Genomic DNA, 20,334 nt, shown 5'->3' on the forward strand with positions numbered 1-20,334 from the left:
AGTCCTAGCACTTGAAATGCAACAGCCATGTTTTGGACATTAGTATAGATTTACTTTTTCTTGAGGAATTTTCCTAAAATACTGCATTTTAAAGGTGATTATTTAAAATATGTGAGTGTCATGTAAGTGATGAACGATGAATGTTATCTTTCTCTGACAGGACTTAGCCATAGGTTCTAAAATTACATAGTTCTGACTTGTTCAGATTGTGCTGATAACTGGCTATGTTGAATGTATATATACCAGTATATTAAAGTCTATTTAATTTTAGACTTTATTTACACTGAGCTTAGTTTTTTTCATTGGTTTAATCATGTATGGAGTGCAGGTAAGGTTTTTGTTTTGTTTTTTAATCAACTTGACATAAACTATGCTTGAATAGGAAGTGGAGGGACATTGTCTTGTTTAGTGATTGGTCTGTACTACTCCTATGCAGATAGTTCTGGGTTGCATAAGAAAGCAAGCTGAGCCAGCCTTAAGAGCAAGAGAGTAAGCAGCATTCTTCCACGGCCTCTACTTCAGTTTCTGTCACCAGGTTCCTGCTTGAGTTTCTGCTCTGACTTCCTCCAATGATGGATTGTGTTGGGGAAATGTAAACCAAAGAAACTTGCTCTCCCCAGGTTGGTTATGGTCAGTGTTTTATCACAGCATCAAAGAGCAAAGTAGGAAATCAGGGAATGGTTTGCATGGTAATTTTACCCCTGGAAAGGAGAAAAAGAATGGTGAATTTTTTCCTGTTAAGAGGCAGTGTTTTGAAGTAGTTGAACTGTACACTCTAGAGCCAGGCTGTGTGTTCAAATTGTGGCTTCATAGTGGTGATGTCACCTGCAACAAGGGACTTGCCCTGTGCCTGCTTCCTCTTGTGTAAGCAAGTGGACTGTGAAGATTAAGAGAATAATTGAGTAACATGCTGTGAACAGTGCACAGGTTGGGGGCTTTTGATTTGTCCATGTAATCGAACAGTTACAATGATGGTGAGATGTAAAAAGGGAAGGATTGTTGAAAGGTGAGTAGGAGAATTAGTGTCAGTAGTTTGGAGGGAGTAAATTTGATGCTTTTATGTCCCCAAAGTTCTGCTCTTACAAGTTTGTTTATAATTAGAAATGAATTTTTGGCATAGGGTATAGGGCATAGAAACGAACAACTTAAAAAAGAAAAAGTTCTTGTCCTATCACAGTTGTTGATATGGAAATCCCATGGAAACCTCTAAAGGAGTAGACCAGCTGTGGAACTGCTCTCTGTTTGTTTTGTTAACTTCGTTTTAAATCTCTGAAATCTGCAGGAGTAATGATCTTATCTGGAAACTGCTGTCTGTGACTTGCTGAGCTGTCTTCCATTTTAACCCTTGTGGTAAGTGCTGTTTGTAGAGGGAGCATGTCCTTCTGTTTCTCCCTCCCTGGCTTGTAGCTGAATGTGGGCAATAGTGTTTTTCTCAGTTGGGATCTCCTCTGTGGATTCTTCATAAGCCTGCTAGTCTCCGAGCAAGTCCTTAACATTGCCCATCTTTCTGAATTTTCAGGGAATGTGTATTGTTCAAGATTCTATTGAGTATATTAATAACATTTTTTCTTTCAAAAACTTGTTTTCTTGTTACTTATTTCTAAATATTCTCAGATTCAGAATAGATAAATAAATTAAGAGAAGGTAATTTTATTTTATTCATATTCTTTTATTTAAGTTTCTATACAGTATATTTTGATCGTGTTTTATCTCCTTCAGCTCTGCAATCGAGCTGCTCTTACAAGTTTGTTTATAATTAGAAATGAATTTTTGGCATAGGGTATAGGGCATAGAAAAGAACAACTTAAAAAAGAAAAAGTTCTTGTCCTTTGTGTGTGACTGAAAAAGTTCAGTCACACACAAAACCAATGAAACAAACATCACAGTAGTAAACCAAAGACCATTAAGACAAAAAAGTCAATACAAAGCAAAATGAAGCAAAAAGTGCACAATACCAGTGAAGTTCATTTTGTGCTGGCCAACTACTCCTGGGTATGTGGCCTGGCCTGAAGTGAATTTGACATGCTCAGTGAAACTCCATTGAAGAAAACTGATTTTTTTTCTTTGCCAGAAGCCATCAGTTACAAGTAGCTTCTTGGTTAGGAATGGGACCCTGTGTCCACTTTCCTCTTTCAGTTCTATGACCCCATCCAGCATATACCTGGGAAGGCATTGTGCATGCTGGTACTGTCTCTGTAAGTTCTTACCTGCATACCTGTTGTGCTTGCAGGATACTGGCTCCTTGGAGTCATCAAATCCCTCTGGCTCTCACAGCCTTTCTGCCTCCTCTTCTGCATAGATCCTTGAGCCTTGAGTAGAAAGAGCTTTGATGAAGACATCCAATTTAAGACTGAGTCTTCCAAAGTCTCCTACTCTGTGGATACTGTCCAGCTGTGGGTCTCTGTATTATTTACTGTCTTCTGAGGAACGGAAGGTAGTTTTTGAAGACTGACTGTTCAGAATCACAAATCTCTGTATTTCATCTCCATCAGCACAGAAATCAATCAATCAATCAAGGGGTTAATTTTTTGAAAGGGTATTTAGTAATAGCCTATTTTATGGAGGACAATTAAAATTTCTTTATAAAATTAAAATATTTGTGGTTTATTTATGAGATCCCCCTGTAGCATTTGTAAACTAAAACTTGCCATGTTATCCTTTTCATTTTGTCTTAGAGTATACAATAAATGACTTTGTTTTCTGGGCAGTTGAGGTTGAGATGCTAGACCTGTTGTTTAAGGCCATGTAGCTATTTTGATTTCAATTCTAGCTCTCAGTCAGGGCCTTCTCCTGATACTTGGGAACTGTTTCAAAGAAGCACCACTCTTTGTGATATCTCTCTATGTGCAATGGAGCTGGTATTGTCAGTGTCTTCCAAATCTGGAACAGAAAGTAAACACTGCCCTCATTATTGCCCAGAGCAAATGGCAGGCATGGCAGGCATGGCAGGCATGGCAGGCATGGCAGGCCTCGGTGTTCCATGCGGTTGTTTGACCACATCACATACCATCTAGTTTTCCAAATGTAGTTTCCTGTAAAGAGTGGGTTGGGGCCAACTTGCTGATTCTTAGAGTTATGGCCTGCTTTTTTTTCAAGACCAAGAGTGAAGAAGAACTTTTTTTTCATTTTCATATATGTTGTGATGTTTAACATTTTTTAGTAGCATGTAAAGTAATCTGCTTCATTGTGGCATTTTCTTACATATGCCATTATACCAAGTGATATTGTTTGGTCAATGACATTTGTTTTTTTTTTTTTTTTTTTTTTTTTTTTTTTGGTCAGTAAGAACTTGTTCTACTTTTTAAAATGAGGAAGAATCATGTAAACTCTTTTGGCTCTCTCCTGGAGACACTGAGGCAGTGAGGAGGTTGAGTTATGGAGGTGGCTGTAAAGAATAGCTAGGGAATAAGGCTTGGAGATGGTCATTGACAATGGCCTTGCAGATTTGTGTCCACTGTGTCCACTATTTCAAAGAGCTTAGTGAAGGAAGTGTTAGCAAAAGACTTGTGTGAGTTGAAACAATTGGCAAACTTTGGGGTTGGGCTTTTTATTTGTTTTTTTTTTGGGGGGGGGAGAACATTCTATTCAGGGAGATATTTTGAAAACCTTTGAAGATGTAACACTGTTCCTTTTTTTTTTAAATTAAGTTTATAATCCCCAGTTTAATGCATTGTCCTGAGGGGATTCATGGACTGTGGTGGTGTCAAAGGCTATTTTCAGTGGTATTGTCTTCCCAGTTAGGGCTGTGGGCATCTGAGACAAGATAACAGCTTTCAAGGTGTTGCTAACAGAATTTCTTCTGTGCACACAAGTGAACCTTCTGTTCTGTGGCATGAGAGTCTTGCTGTTAATTCCAGATGCTGGTGGTCTGTCTTAAGAGGCTGCTAAGGAAAGGCTTTGTACACTTTCACATCTTGTTTAGAACAGTACTTTTGCCTTATTGCAACAGTTATAAAAGTTTTAAAATGACTTTTTATTAATAAAATTTATTTATTCTATGTTTTTCACCTAATGTATCTTTGTCCCATTCATTCCTGGTTCCTTCGAATCTGCCCTCCACCCCTGCCCCCCTCCCCAGAAAAAAAAAAAAAACCACAATTCAAGATTTAAAAATGAAGAAAATAAAATGAGAAAAAATTTTAAAAGGGAAGGAAGGAATTAAAAATCTCATCATGGAAGCTGCACTGCCCCCCAAGTGTCACCGTACTCCTTGGTCCATACATCTCTACTTGCAAGTGTTCATTGCAAAGAGTAATTGGTCTGGTTAGAGTACCCTGGTCTCCACTACAAGGTCAATGTTGGGTCCTCTTCCTGTATGTCCCACTGTTGCCCTGTGTTGTGGAGATCCTGCAGCTTTAGTTCTGCAGGTCAGATTTCTTCACTTGCTCCAGCAGATTATAGATGTTGGGGCAGGCTAAGTCATAACCCTGGGTCTGGTCCTGGACAGCTGCAGGGTTGGTCCACCAGATGGCACATGGGGGCAGCTCTCCCATGCTCACAAATTTGTGACTGGTTCACCCACATCTAAGCTAACAGGGTTGGATCTGTTGTGTTGCCTTGGTAAGGTTCGGGGCCTACTCTCCAGAGTGTTGCAGTTAGTTCTCCCCAGCTTTGCAGTTGGTAGGTCAAAATGACTTTTTTTTTTTTTTTTTTTGCTGCATATGAAGAAAACTGTTGAACTTAAGTCATTATAATTTTAATAAAGAAATTATAAAAGTACTGAACACTTTTTAGTCTTTTTATTAAAACACAATGACTCCATTTTATTTCCTTTCTCCTCAGAGTTTCATTTTAGTTGGTGTTTTGAATCATTATAGAGAACACTGAACTCTGAAAACGATGCTGGAGACCATAGGTAAGACTTCCTCATTTCTCCCTGTTTTTGTCAGACTTGAACATGCTTCCACTGCTTTTTTAGTATGCTGTGTTCTACATAGCTATAGGAACATGGTTTTAATTTTTTTTTTATCTAGTAGCATTGAACTGGGTAATGGATTTCTGTATTTGCAAAAATGTATTCACATGGTTATGCAGATCAAATCATAATCAAAAGTAAATATATAGTCAATACATTATGAGTTTTAATAAGCTTAAGAGAAGCTCTGGTCGGGCGTTGGTGGCACAAGCCTTTAATCCCAGCACTCGGGAGGCAGAGACAGGTGGATCTTTGTGAGTTCAAGGCCAGCCTGGTCTCCAGAGCGAGTGCCAGGCTAGGCTCCAAAGCTACACAGAGAAACGCTGTCTCAAAAAACCAAAGAGAGAGAGAGAGAGAGAGAGAGAGAGAGAGAGAGAGAGAGAGAGAGAGAGAGAGAGAGAAACTCTGTTTTGTTTTATAAACACAGTCCTGGCGTTTGGGTCCCCCTGGAAAGCTTCACAGTAAGTTAGCATTGCAGCAGTCACTTGTTAGTGCCAGTAAGGTGGTGCTAAGTGCGTGGCTCTGCCCGCTAGGATGGCAGTCATCTCCCAGTTCCATTTCAAATAAGTTAGTGTCTACATGAAAGATTTAGGCTGAGAGATCTTGATCTCCTTTGCTTGTGTGTTCCTTTCTTTCCCACACTGCAGTGTAGTTTTAGAAACAGTTGATGAGAGAAAGCTGTGCCAGGTATGGCACACGTTGCAGGTTGTGACATGTCAGCACTGTGACTTCTCCAGGTCACTCCTGGGAGACTGGGTACTGAAGGGTATGCACAGTTCACTCTGGCACTAGGACAATGTCTCCACAGTTGCCAGTTTTGATGGACTGGGACAATAAAGGAAAAAAGAGCTGTTTGTGACATTGGACTTTTGATTCTGTTCCTACTCTGATCATAAAATTCAGTGTGGATATATTTTCCATGCCCCGTTCCGCACTGAAATCATAGGCCATAAAAACTGTTGGAGCAGCTGGGCGTTGGTGGCGCACGCCTTTAATCCCAGCACTCGGGAGGCAGAGGCAGGCAGATACCTGTGAGTTCGAGACCAGCCTGGTCTACAAGAGCTAGTTCCAGGACAGCCTCCAAAGCCCCAGGGAAACCCTGTCTCGAAAAACCAAAAAAAAAAAAAACAAAAAAAAAAAAAAAAAAAAAAAAAAAAAAAACTGTTGGAGCACATAGGCAAGTTCCTTGTAATACAAGAGAAGGAAAGGAAAAGTCTGGCTTCCATTAAACCACTGCTTTCTAGATTTCATTCTGTCAGCACTTACTAGTTACTAAGTAGCACACATTTTCAGAATTGATGTAAACATTAGTAATAGATTTTTGTTCCCAGTTACCATGGAACATAGAACATACAATCAACAAAATTTTCACGTGTATCTTTATCATTCTTTGCTTAGAATTTCTGCAGGAACAGTGTTGTTTATTTCATCTTGTTTGTGTGTATATACTCATTAGCGATAGATTTTGTATTTAATTGCCCAGGATCTGAGGAATGCCAGATGTGGTGCTATAAGCACTGTCTCTGATGATCCCTCTTTTCTGGTTACTGTGATTAGCAATAGGTGCACATGCTGCTGTCATGACTGGCTTAGGACATACTTGCATAATCTCCACTTGAGGAAACAAATTTGACTTAGAAAAGACCCTATGTCTGTGTAATTCAGGAATGTGTTGAAATTCATTGGTGGAAGCATGTACTAGGACCATTAGGGCATACTGAAAATGCTCACTTCCATAGCATATCTGATTTGCAATATGTTTAATGGTGATTTGAATTATATTGGTTGGGAGTGTTTGTAAATGTGCTATTTAATTTCAGGGTATTGCATTAAAAGGGTTGAAACAGCACTTTTGAAATATCTAGTATTGATTATTCCTTAGTTATCAAGCATAGAATACTTTAAATTCTACTATATGAAATTATTGTATTTTGGAGGTAACTCATCAGTGGCATCCACATCCACTTAATGGGCTAATTATTAATTTTTCTTATATATATATATATATATATATATATATATATATATAATTTCATGTATCTTTTTTAAAAAGAAGAGATTAGATTTTTAAGGTCATGGAAGACTTTATGTGATTTTCAAAAGAGCTGAAACATCTGGCACTGAGTTCAGTTATACATTATTTGCATCAGTGTCTATGACTTTACAACTGTCTCCTACGTGTGCCTTATACCTTGTTCCTGCTCTTAAAATGAATTTCATTATAAGAGACTTAAAGATTTACAGTGAGAAGTTGTAGTATACCTATAGTTACTAAATCTAATGAAGCAGCTGGATTGTTTTGAAGCACATGTAAATATACTATTTAATGTTGAGGAAAATATTTAAACATTAAAGAGTGTCCTTGTACTGATTTAAAAAGTGCTTTTGTATAGCTTTGCACTCAGTTAAACTATTGACAAGGCTGTGCACTTAGAATTGTTTTAGAATTTCTAAAGGTGCAGCGTCTTCATGGATTTGACAAGTCTTATTTCAATCTTATTATTGACTGATGCTTCTCTTCGGAATAGACAAAAACAGAGCCTTGCAGGCAGCAGAGCGCTTGCAAAACAAGCTAAAGGAGCGTGGGGATGTTGCAAATGAAGATAAACTGAGCCTCCTGAAGTCTGTCCTGCAGAGCCCACTCTTCAGTCAGATTCTAAACCTTCAGACTTCTCTACAGCAGCTGAAAGACCAGGTAGGATGTCATCACGCAAGGTGGTCCTCATGATGTCCTAAAGATCTTGTGAAAAAAGGCTTGTGCTTTTCCAAAGGCTGGCTTTTGTGTGTATTAATAAATAATGGAATCATTTAAACCACTAACAGGCATTGAGACTCACTGTGGCTTTTCCCTGCTAGTTATTTTTGTACCCGTTGTTGCCGATGATGTGACATTATGTTGAAAGCTCGTGTGGATGCTTAGACACGAGCTCCCACAGGAGGAAGGCTGATGCAAATGTTTGGGCTGGGTGGCTGCAGACTTGGTTTTCATCATCACCAAGCCCTGTTGTTCATGTGATCTTGCTCATTCACATTCAGACATCCAGTACAGCTACAGGATTTCAGAGTAGCATGAATTTGTATGTTTAATCATGTGTGTGAGAAAGGGAAGTCACCTCTATTTTGACAGTAAGAGGATAATTACATTGTCATCAGCTAAAGGAGCTGCAATTCTCACTTCTTAAGAGTGTGCAAGTAGCACTTGCTTCCATGACAGCATCAGATGGTGATAAACATTAGGATTTCTAAATGTAACACCATGTTTTATTCCCTGTAAAAATTATGAACATTAAAAAGTTTGAACATTTATATTAAAACTGAAAGCATATCACATGACAGAATGAAAACCAAAGTCAGATGTTCTTTGAACCTACTTAATTTAATCACCATTTCACAGGTTTTAAAATATTTTTAAAACAGATCTTATCCTCTTAGGGTTTGAAGTCAGTTAAATTGTGTGTCATGTTTTTAGTATTAATTTAATGGTTATGGATGTCTTGCTAGCAAACATTCTGCCTTAAAAGGATAAAAATGAAACTTAAAAAACTAGTTTCATAATTCAGTGAAGGAACAATTCTAATGGGATGGATGTTCCAGATACCAACAGATGGACAGTAGAGGAGCAAGCTCAGTGCCTCCAAACTCACCCAGATTCTGCTATGCTCCTGGAACTCCACAGAAATAAAAAGAATCTTCAGAAATATTTTCTATTGGGCCAAGGAGATAGCTTAATCAACAGAGTGCCCCCATCCCCAGAACCCTCTATTAACAAGCAGATGGAAACAGTAACAGACAAGCTGGGTGGTGCAGTGCTGAGGAAAAAGAAACAAAGGATCCTACAAGTCCATATACACCTGCACGTGCATGGTAATATGGAGACACAATAAGCTCCCACAATCTATTTTCTGTTGTAAGTATCAGCGTAATTATTTAAAAAGTCATGGTTATAAATGTAAAAAGGAGTTTTGTTGTATGTATGCATTTTTCCTCTTGATAAGTTATTGGAAAATATTGGTTTTCAATACTGATGGATTAGCAAGCTTTTGAAGAAATTAGTATCTAGAATATAAGCATAAACATGGCTTGGGAAATTATCTGGGTTTATTTTTTTCTTTTCCAGAGTGTAAGGACATTGAACAGAGGTCTTCTTAGTGTATTGTGTGAACACATAGTTTTAATGAGCGGAAAGTTCAGTCATATATCGAGTATTAAAATAACACAGGTTGTCAAGTGAGGTAGGTGGATCTTTGCATTCTAGCCAGTCTTCTGCAGGGAAGAGGGCTGGGTCCACTGTGTCTGATGAAAGGACACCAGTTGCCTACAGGTTGCACTGGTTCTGCTTTTTCTAAGTGGACATAAGATGGAGCTCTAAGGCTATGTGGGCCTTCATGATTCACATGAAGCCTTCTGGGTAATCTATTGAGTACTCTAGCGAATTTCACTTTCTATGACCAAATATATAGCCTGCTGTGGTTTTTCTTACTTATATAGGAAAGTCTGATACTATAGAGGATACTGAGACAGAAATTGTTCCGTGAGGATGTAAGATTTATTTAACTCTATAAAGACAGATCGACAGACAACATTGTGGCCAGAGTTCCCAGAAGAGTTTAGGTCCCAGCACCAGACATAGATAGCATGATGAGGACACTAAATAGAGGAAGTCGGGATACACATGGGTCTTCCTAAACATTATGAGCATGGGGGGTGTTTCCTAGTACAAGTCTGCAATTAGACTGTTGAATTCCCAGGCAGGAGGCAGCGTAGGGGATAGCATCAGGATGTGTGGCCAACAATACCTCCTTAGATATAAATACACTTCTTAGGTGGGAAGCTCATGGCACCAAGAAGTCTACTAATTAGGGACTCACAGACAGTGTCTCAGTAGGTCGGCATCTGTGAAAGGCAGGAGCTGTTGCAGGATATTGTGTCCTGAGCAGCCACTGGACTCTATATTACATTTTTACAATATATATTTCAAGATTATGTTGTGAGGCCTTTGAATTCTGCTGCCATGTCCTAGATGTATTTGAACTTTTGTTTCCTTAGCCATTTGTCATATACAAGTAGAAAAGGAGAGGAATATGTAGCTGTGCTCTCTTTGTCACAAAGGCCCAAGAAGGGAAGTGATACATTTATAAGGCAGAGCTATAAGTTGTTGGTTTCTTTACAGCCTTTGGTATCTGCAGCCTGTTTTAGACTTTTTGTTTCTTGTTTCTTTCAAGGATAGACTTGATGCTTATGCATTTCTCAAAGATTGGTGACTTTTCCCAGGACTTTGAGATTCTTGATTTGCATATGTATTCTGTAAAGTTTCTCCAGTCTAGTATAGGTGGATGCCATTCTATACCAGTTCCTTTTTAAAATAAATTTTATTTAAATTAGAAACAGTCTTATTTTACTTATCAATCCCAGTTCCCTCTCCCTCCCTTCCTCCGATCCCCCGACCGATCCCCCAGTCACATCCCCCATTAACTCCACAGAGAGGGTGAGGCCTTCCAGGAAGGATCATCAAAGTCTTTCACATCATTTGGGACAGGACTTAGGCCCTCCTCTGTGTGTCTAGGCTGAGAGAGTATCCCTCCATGGGGAATGGGCATCCAAAGTCCATTGGTGCACTAGGGATACATCCTGGTTCCACTGCCAGATGCCCCATAGACTGTCCAGACCTCCCAACTGACATCCACATTCAGGGGCCTGGTTCAGTCCTATGTTGGTTCCCCCCAGCTGTTAGACTGGGGTCCATGAGCTCCCACTTGCTCAGGTCAGCTGTTTCTGTGGGTTTTCCCACCATGGTCTTGATCCCTTTGTTCATCACTCCTCCCTCTCTACAACTGGATTCTAGGAGTTTGGATCAGTGCTTAGCTGTGGATCTCTGCTTCTTTGGCAGTTCCTTTTACTCAGCAGATTTGTTTTTATTTTTTATACAAATCTAGTATCATTTCAACAATTATATTATTTTCTATTTTAAATTTTAATTTTACATTTCTAGACTGTTGTGTTAGACTTAAAAATTGTGAATGTTTATAATTTAACAATTAATATAAAGAATAAGATTTTCTCATGCTTTTAATCAAGTGACCATACAAATTACCCATTGCTAGTTTTAATTTGTTGCCCAATACCTATATTATGTTTTCAACGTACAATTTTATATACACAGCAGGTGGAAATTAATTGCTTTCATCTCTTTTTTTTTTACTATAGCCAGCCCTCCTACCCATGCCTAGTATCATTCTCTGTCTTTCAGAAAAGCAAAGGAAGTGAATAATTGAAAAGCTCGAGGTGTATATGGCATGCTGAAGAGCATGATCATATTGTTGCATTAATGACAGATGCTGACATGCCGTGTTGAATTAAACCTGCAATTTTTTCCCCTCCAATCCTTCTCATTACTTCCATTCAATGATGTTTAATTTTTCCAATTTGCTTCTACAGTACTAAGATTGCCCTTAGAAATCAAACTGTTTCCCTTTGGCAAATTAAACACTTGACAGGTGTGTAACTGAGAGGGCAAAAAAGCCGTGCCCTGAAGGGATGTGCTATTTAAATATTGTCAAAAATATTAGCAGGTCTGAGAGTATAATTGATGCCTCTGTTTAACTCCGCCACATTGTGTATTGTTCTAACGCCAGCTAAAAGGATGTATGCTATTAAACCTGAATAATCTCTAATCGCTCCAGCTCATTTCCTATTGCATGATTCCTGTTTAAGTGAAAAGGAACTGTGACTGTGTGTCAATGATCTGTCAAATGCAGGTTCTCAAGTAGTGTCCTCACTGTCACCTAGTCATCACAGCTATTAACTACAGGGTTTAATTCGTATTCATGAAAAAAATCTAGCTATTGTGGGAGAAATAAACACGTTAGCAGTTTAATAATAGAAACTTGTCAGCCTTGAGGATATCGGATTTGCATATTTATTCAGTGAAGTTACTCCAGTCCAGTATAGATGTGGATTCTGCTTTCCTGATTAATTAATTGCCTTACTTTATGAATGGCCATGGGCACCAAGTAGCTCCCCTATGTTACTTGTAGGAACACTGTGAATTAAAATTATTAATTTAAAATAGAAATTTAGGACCAGGACTTAGAAACTGGCATTGGCAAGATTATTTTTAAACCATGGCAACAGAGAGTAATTCTAAGATTGGAGAAATGGTGTGGCTAGCTCAGATTACCAGGGATGCCACTCTGGGGAAATGAGCTTTGGGCCAGCAAGGCCATTTGCAAGGGATCTTGTTAGCATCATTGGCATATGGTATTCTGCTGATGTCATGGTTTGGTTACTATATCCAGGTTCCTAGTTTATCTACCAACCCCTTTCAAAAACATTTGGTGAGTACACATTTTATTTAGATGTGTAATATATATGTATATAACCTAAGATAGACTTCTCTTTGAAAATGTAAAACATTATTTGAAATATCTGAAGAGGTGCTAGGTTTGACATGGCGTAAAAGTTAGTAGTTAGATCATTTTAAAAATCACTTTTATTTTTGAAGTACCATCTGCATGCTGTAACGTTTTTTTGTACATATTTCTGTATTTCTAAGTTTTACCTGTTTACATTTAGAAGCACTCCTGATGACAAACAAATGGAACAATGAACAACAGTGAACACAGATGTACACACACTAAAATTACCACAGATATCTATGGATATCTAAGGACATTGGTTTATAAAATCCATGTCATTTAATTTCAGTTCCTGAGGGTTCGGGAAAAACCAAACCAAATGATATTAGAACTGGGGGATTATAAACTTTTTGTGAGACATTCATTGAATTAAAAATTTCCATGGCAATGAGAGTTTTTACCACATTAACTGTTTTATGAAGTACTAATAGGCATTTATAATATCTTTATGGAACATCTAATATCAATGAAAAACAAGTGAATAATATAGCAGGATTCTCCCTATCTCAAAGTTGCTATTTATCAAAATGTTACTAAAATTCTTAACTTAATTTTGTTATAGTTAATTCCATAAAATGTAGACATTTCTTTCTGTTGGAGCATTTAGGGTCTTATGTATGGAATCATATCTGCTAACACAGAAACTTGGATTGTCTCCAGTTCTTATTTGTATTCACCTACCTCTTCTTCTCTATCTCTTTGAGAGCTATGTCTCAACAACTTTAGACATGCCATAATTGTTGTCTTTGGGCATCTGTGAATGTCTCAATAGAAGTCTCTTGGCCTGAAAATTAACACTGATCAGCTGTCCGCAAAGGAAGATCACTATAGGTGGGAAGACTTCTAAGATTATACAAACACTTGGTTGAGAGAGTAGGGGTAATGATTGTGATTACTTTCTTGTCAGAATCATGCATTGCTTGGGGAGTCAGCCAATGTACCAATGCATAGGGGAAAAGCCCAGTAAATGATTAATACACTGCTGGAGTTTGGGGGCTGACTCCCACTATAGAAAGGGAGTGCCATGGCTTCACAGGACACAGTGACTATTCATTAAGCAAATACTCCCACCACCCTGTGTGTGGGCCTCCTCCGTTGGAAAATGATACTGGTGGATTAGCGCCATGATTTGTCAGCTGTGTTCTCACTGCATAATTCTGTGGTCTGTAACACCTGTACAGAAGAGCCATATGAACACCATTATTTTCCACTGTTCCTTCATGGTAAAAAATCTTGAGAATAGGGTTATGGGAGGTATATTTCAGCACAACAAAGTCAATCTATAGCAAGCACACAGTTACCATCATCTCAAAAGGAGAAAAACTCAATATCAGGAATATATCTACTCTCCTCCCTCCTGTTCAGTATAGTACTTAAAGTCTGAGCTAGAATAATAGGAGTGAAGGAGATAGGTGAATACAAATAAGAACTGAAGACAATCCAAGTTTCGGTATTAGCAGGTATGATTCTATACATAAGACCCTAAGTGCTCCAACAGAAAGAAATGTCTACATTTTGTGGAATTAATCATAACAAAATTAAGGTAAGAATTTTAGTAACATTTTGATAAATAGCAACTTTGAATATAATTTTAAAATACATGAATTATGCTCCAAAGGAATGCTATTTTTCATATTCTTCATGATAAGAATACAGCATTATGCCCAAAATTTAGTAGTGGCCTCTCTGATGAAGGGTACCTGAAGTGACATGGCAGAGATGGGGTAAGGCTGCATGTGCGTTTTATAGTGTCACTTTTGATTGTCTGGCATGAACATAGTCATTCCTGAAGAGTTGAGTCTGTGCATATATACCTGTAAAACTGAAGAATCAAGTTCGTATCCAGATGTGGAAACACAATGTTTTTAAGTCACAGCATCATCAGCTGTAATTTCTTATGCTTTAGATTGATGAGAAGACAAGGCCTGGGGAGATGACTTAGGGGACAAAGCACTTGCTTCTCAACTGTGAGGACCTGAGTTTGTATCTCCAGAACCTGTATACAGCCTAGATGCAGTAAAATGTGTCTTCAGTTTCTGCATTTCTGAGGAGATGATGACAGGGGAGCCCCAGAAGCTCTGAAACAAGCTACCCTGGGACACACAGTGGCAAAGGATACAAGATTGTCTAAGGTGGAAGACAAAGATGGATAGACAAGGTCCTCTGACCATCACACACACACACACACACACACACACACACACACACACACACACACACACACACACACACACCACACACAATCAATTAAAGTTAAAAAAGAAAGAAAATATCTGTGATAGTTTTTGAAATTCTGATGTACATTAAGAAAATGAGTATATTTTCACTTTACATAAAGTTTGTTTCCAAAATTCCAAAATTTCCAAATACCTTGTTTTAGTGCAATAACAGCTTTCAATGTTTGTTTCTTAACTAAATAGTAAATGCAGAGGCACTGAATAGACTGAATTCTTGTTTTCCCTGACCAAGAAGGCACTGTTCACATGGCACAGAGCTGGATTCAAATGAAGCATGTTTTGCTATTGAAAATGCCTGTGTATCTGAAACAGGAAATGCTGATAATTATATGGTATTTTGTGTCAAAGATAAAAATTCAGAGAATTAAAAAAGAAAAACTGAAGAGGGATTACTGCTTTCTTAGAGAATCTGGATATAGTTCTCAGCATCCACTCCAGGGAGCTCAAAGGCCATCTGTAACTCCAGGTCCAGGGAATCGGATGTCTGTACATGGTGCACAGAGACACACATGCATACATGTAATTAAAGATAAATTTTAAGAAAAGAATTTAAGAAAAATATTTACTTTAGAAGCTATAGCAACACCCGTTAGCTTTAAGAAGCCCTTGAATGCTTGGACCTTGGTTTCCTTAACTTGTGTGTCAGTCTGCCTTATTCCCATCCTGTCCAGTGACAAGGCTGGAGCTTCTGCAGTTATGAGTGTTACCCAAGACCATGCAGATATTCACAGTAGACTGAGGAGGAAAGAGCAGGTCTGTGTTATCTGAAAACAATGCCTTTTTTACTCTAAGTTTACATTATTTCTGACTTTGGTTCTCTCTGTAGAAGAATGAGTGAGAATTTAAAAAAATGTAAAACAAATGCCATTCCTGATGTTTTAAAATTCATATTAAGATTAGCAATTACTATGAAATTCTCTTCCAAAATTTGATTATTCTTCTAATTATGACATGTTTCATCCTAAATTTATTTATATTTATAATTTAGATGTTAAAGGTCAACTCAATGACATAGGTTAAAATGACAGCAACGTGGGAATGGTGTCGGTTTCTGTGGGACTCTGACTTCCCAGCCACATTTGTCTGCAGGATTATTTCATCCTTTCTCTCTGAGCAAGTTGTGAGCACTTAATAGTTTCATTTATCTCCTAGAGATGTGAAAATGATGGAAAAAAGATGCTGCTAAACCTTCGTGTCTTTTCTGAACTCCTGCTCGCCTTGGCATGCAGGGGATTAATTCAATTAATCTTGGTAGTTTTGTGATGTAAAAAATTTGAGTATACTTTGATGGTAATATTTTTTGTCAAGATACATTCCTTGAATTTTTCCCTTGAAGATTTGGCCGAGAAAACACATTTCTTGAGATTTAGATGAATGAGTGCTGTCCTGAGAAATGCATGAGCACAGCACAAAGTGTTGTGTGCTGTGATGCTTGTGTTGGTGCCAGCACACACCAAGAGGAGCTGTGTGGTTAGTCAACAGCTTGGCTGGAAGTCCGTTCACTGTGCCTTGTTTATGTTTGAATACTTTATATCTCATACACCGTCGAGCTCAAAGGTGATTACTTAACTAATTAACATTTAAATACCATGAAATACTCAAAATACTTCTGCATTAAATGTACCATTCTATTTCCAAGAGATAACTTTTAACATAAAGTGACGAGTACCCCTTGTTCCTATGGAGATCCTGTACTCTCTCTGCGTAGATAACTTCCTTAAGAACTATGTATTGTTGTTTCATCATCATTGTCATCTCAGTGAACTGTTAATCTTATTCTGTGCCAGGACTTACATTAGATATAGTTCAGTGTCATCATGACATCTATGTTAGACAGTAGAAGAGAGGATGTTCCTCGTGCTCTTAGAAGGATATGGAATCACAGTGAGGTTACATGACTGAGTTGGTGTCTGAACCCAGGAGGCTGAATCCAAGACCTGACTCTCAACTGTAGAGATTCCTGTTGTTTATATTTTACTGACTTCATAAATTATTGAGCATAATTTAAGGATTTCCTCATGACTTGAGGGCTCTTTAGGATTATTTATTTTCAAATTGTTGTAGTGTGATTTTGGGTTATTTAGAGATAGACAGAATGAGATTTGTATTCTGTTACTAATAGGTTTTAGTAAATGAGTTTAAGACTACAATCATAGGATGTGTACACACACACACACCACCACCACCACCACCAGTGCCACCACCACCACCATTAGTACTACTACAACTGCCATACTTCTTCACTGAGCCTTTCTCTCTCTTTACTCAAATAATGGTACCTAAATGCAATGAATCTGAAAGGTCTAAACAATAAGCCAGCACTTTAGTAGCACTAGTAGATATTAGCCTTCTTTTTTTAATGGGCTCACCTTTCTTACTTGAATTTAATATTCTAAGGCAACAGTTTTCAAACATTCTGATTTCATGATATTTATGAAGAACTGTGGCTAGAGAGATAGCTCCGTGTAAGGATAACTCTTTCTACCAGCCACCTGAGTTCTGTCAATATTTTAGGGCCCCAAATAACACACAGAGTCTTATCTTAGTTACAATGTTGCTGGCCAATGACTAGGATTTAGTATTTGCTAGCTCTGTCTTAAGTGTCAACCATAACCATTAATCTATATATTTTATAAAGACGTATCTTATCGAGGATGCCAGCGGCATGCATCTTCTCTTCCTTGGCTCACATGGTGACTCCTCTTTACTACATTTCCCAGAATCCTCCTTCTCTCTTAGTCCCACCTATCTTGCTTCCCTATTGGCCAACAGTGTTTTATTCATTAACCAATAAGAGAGACATATACACAGAAGGACTTCTCCCATCAGCTCAGCAGTTAAGTGTGCTTTGTAGTCCTGAGAACCCCTTTATGGATCCCAGCTCCCTTAAATGCCTACAGTTCCAGTTGTCAGATATCTGATGGCCTCTGACTGGGCTCTGTTACAATGGTACAGGTTGGTACACACAGGTCTACATCCTCTCACACAGACACACACTCATAAATAAAATAAGTCTGTAATACTATTGAAAAAGAGCTGTAAAAAGCTTTATGGATTTTACCCCCAAGTATTGACCCTAGTAAAAATTAAAGATGTGAGATGTTTTAAATATTTATTAATTGATATGAAATAATCACAGAAACCCATTTTGTATTTAAAAAGTAATGAGAGGAGTAACTTTGCTTTATTTATTTATTTTTTTGCTCATTAGTCTAATACTTGATAGAAGAAAGTTGGATTTTCTAACCTGCTTTTGCATTGATTGATTACTTATCTCTGGTTTATATGGAACTTATATGGAGCTAATATATATGGAAAAAATGTGGCCTTACATGGATGTGTGCACTGAAAAAAAAAAGGAGGGAAATAGCTTTATAGAAAATTATAGCCATTCTTCTCCTTTTACTGTTAGACCCCCAGAAAACTCAGGCCTCCAGGGTCTCGCCCAGGACCTCGGTCACCCCAATCACCAGGCAGATTGCAAAGCTTGATGCAAACAGCATGAGGCTTTATTGTTGTTTAACGAGCTAACCCCAGGTTAACTCGGGTCTTTCACCCACCCGCCATGCAGATTGCTAGCAAAGACAGCTCGAAGGGGCTGCATAGAGATCTTGTAGGGCAGCGTAAGGGGAGTGTCTAGGGGTACACACAGGCTCAGGATTGGTGTGCCTCCAGGCTTGGAGGGCTTGCCCTGTGTTGATTGGCCAACTGGTTGTTATGGCCCATAGGCCCTCCCAGGGTGGTTGCTATGCTCTGCACGTCATTGCTGTGCACTTGTCCGTAAAGCACACCCAGAGACATAAAGCATAGCACCACCAGCTAACTTCTGATTGGTTCCTTGCCACGAGGCAGGCACCTAACCTCTAGTGACCAAGGCAAGGTCAGAAAAGCACGTATTACTGCCATGGCTGCCGACAGGGGCAGGCATCTGACCTTAGTGACTAAGCCAAGGTCAGACAAGCACGTGTTCGGCTGTTATGGCTGCCTAAATGGGGAGCTGGTCCCTTCATTACTTTAAGGATTTATTGCTTTTATTTATTTATTTTTTTGCCTGTGTCTGTGTGGCAGAATGAGCATTTATATGTGCATGTGTTCCCTCAGAGGGCAGGAGAGGAGAGGGCATTGGAACACCTAGAACTGTGGGTGTTTGGAACCAAACTCTCTGGTCCTCTACAAGAATAGCAAATGCTTTTACTGCTCTGCTCTGACTACAGCCCCTGCCATTCTTTGATATTTGGTATTTTCCTCAAGATTAGGTAGAATAAGGAGTATTCATGTTCCATTGCGTTAAATCCTACTGGTCTTTCTTGCCATTTTTAGCTTTGGCTTTTACCCAAGCTTGATTTTATGTTACTTTGGCCATTTGAAAATTTGGATATTGACAAAACTAAATTTTATATTTAATTATATAATAAAATTTCATTTTATAATAACATTTGAGATCTTACCAATCAACAAAACCTTAGATATGGTATGGTGTCAGAGCTCAGTTGGCAGATATCTGTTCTAAAATTATAATTTTCACTTGAAAGCTCAAGTTTATTCATTGGTAACAACTATAGTGAGATGTTTTACTTGAGGTTGACTCTTGGTGTGACAAATATATTTTGTTCATTTTTGAAGAAGTGTCTTTTTACGTACTCAAGAGTACATTATCATAATTTGAATATGAATCATATTTTCAGATATTGACATTAAAAACTTGACTGGTTCAGCTTGCAACTCAAAAGTAGTAGTTTTCCTTGATCCCTCCACTAAGTTTTTTTCCTTTATATGACACTGCCATTAAAAAGACATGAGCTCAAGGTAAGAATTTTTTATTTCTATTATTTTTTATTTTTATAAAATTATAATTTCACATATCAATCCATCTCCCCCCTCCTTCTCCAGTCCCTTGCCCCCTTCCGCCTCCACTCTCCATAGAGGGTAGGGCCCTCCATGGGGGGGGCTCCCCAAATTCCACAACATCATCCTTGGCTGGGCCTAGGCCCTCCCCCATGTGTCCAGTCCCTTCTTACACCAGGGAAAATACTGATTTACTCCCAGAGGCCCCATAGGTTGCTGAGACCTCCTCACTGGCATTTACTTTCAGGAGTTAGGATCAGTTCCGAGACCTCCTCATTGGCATCCACTTTCAGGGGTCTAGATCAGTTCCGTGATGGCATCCCAGACAGCAGACTGGGGGCTATGTGCTCCCCCTTGTGCAGATCAGCTGTTTCTGAGGGATTCACCAGCCTGGTCCCGATCCCCTTGATCTTCATTTCTCCCTCTCTGTAACTGGGTTCCAGAGTTCAGTGTATAGCTGTGGGTGTCTGCTTCTGCTTCCATCAGCCACTGGATGAATGCTCTAGCATGGCATATAAAGTAGTCATCAGTCTCATTATAGGGGAAGGGCATTTAGGGTTATCCTCTCCACCATTGCCTAGATTGTCAGTTGGTGTCATCCTTGTAGATCTCTGGAAATCTCCCTAGTGCCAGATCTCTCCCTCTGAGCCATCATAATGGCTCCCTCTGTTATGATATCTCTCATCCTGCTCTCCTCTATTCTTCCTCCAACTCAACCATTCTGCTCCTCCACTTCCTCCTCTCCCTTCCTCTTCTCCTCCTCACATTCTGCCAGCTCCCTGTCTCCTACCCTTAAAAGGGCTTTTTACCACTACATCAGGAAATTTGGGGCCAGGTATGATGGTTTGCATGTATAATACCTGCATTTGAGTGGCTGAGGCTGGACTAGTGTCATGAGCTTGCAACCAGCTGCATCTGTACA

At 38.8% G+C, this 20,334-nt stretch overlaps 1 protein-coding gene across 9 annotated transcripts in view; it reads left to right on the plus strand.

Moving 5' to 3' along the window:
• The window catches only part of Mpdz (multiple PDZ domain crumbs cell polarity complex component), a 152,036-nt gene that overhangs the window by 19,169 nt on the left and 112,533 nt on the right, over positions 1 to 20,334 (plus strand). For 6 of the 9 annotated variants that reach the window (XM_027400212.2, XM_027400216.2, XM_027400219.2 and 3 more), the window contains exons 2-4: positions 1,283 to 1,350; positions 4,783 to 4,855; positions 7,444 to 7,610. In XM_027400212.2, the coding sequence (XP_027256013.1) occupies positions 4,840 to 4,855; positions 7,444 to 7,610 (183 nt within the window). In that variant the 5' untranslated portion in view covers positions 1,283 to 1,350; positions 4,783 to 4,839. Of the gene's footprint in view, positions 1 to 474; positions 621 to 1,282; positions 1,351 to 4,782; positions 4,856 to 7,443; positions 7,611 to 8,509; positions 8,823 to 20,334 lie in introns of those variants that run through there. The other 3 variants (XM_027400213.2, XM_027400214.2, XM_035439833.1) reach the window with 3 other exon arrangements.

This window comes from Cricetulus griseus, chromosome 2, assembly GCF_003668045.3.
Source record: "Cricetulus griseus strain 17A/GY chromosome 2, alternate assembly CriGri-PICRH-1.0, whole genome shotgun sequence".
NCBI lineage: Eukaryota > Metazoa > Chordata > Mammalia > Rodentia > Cricetidae > Cricetulus > Cricetulus griseus.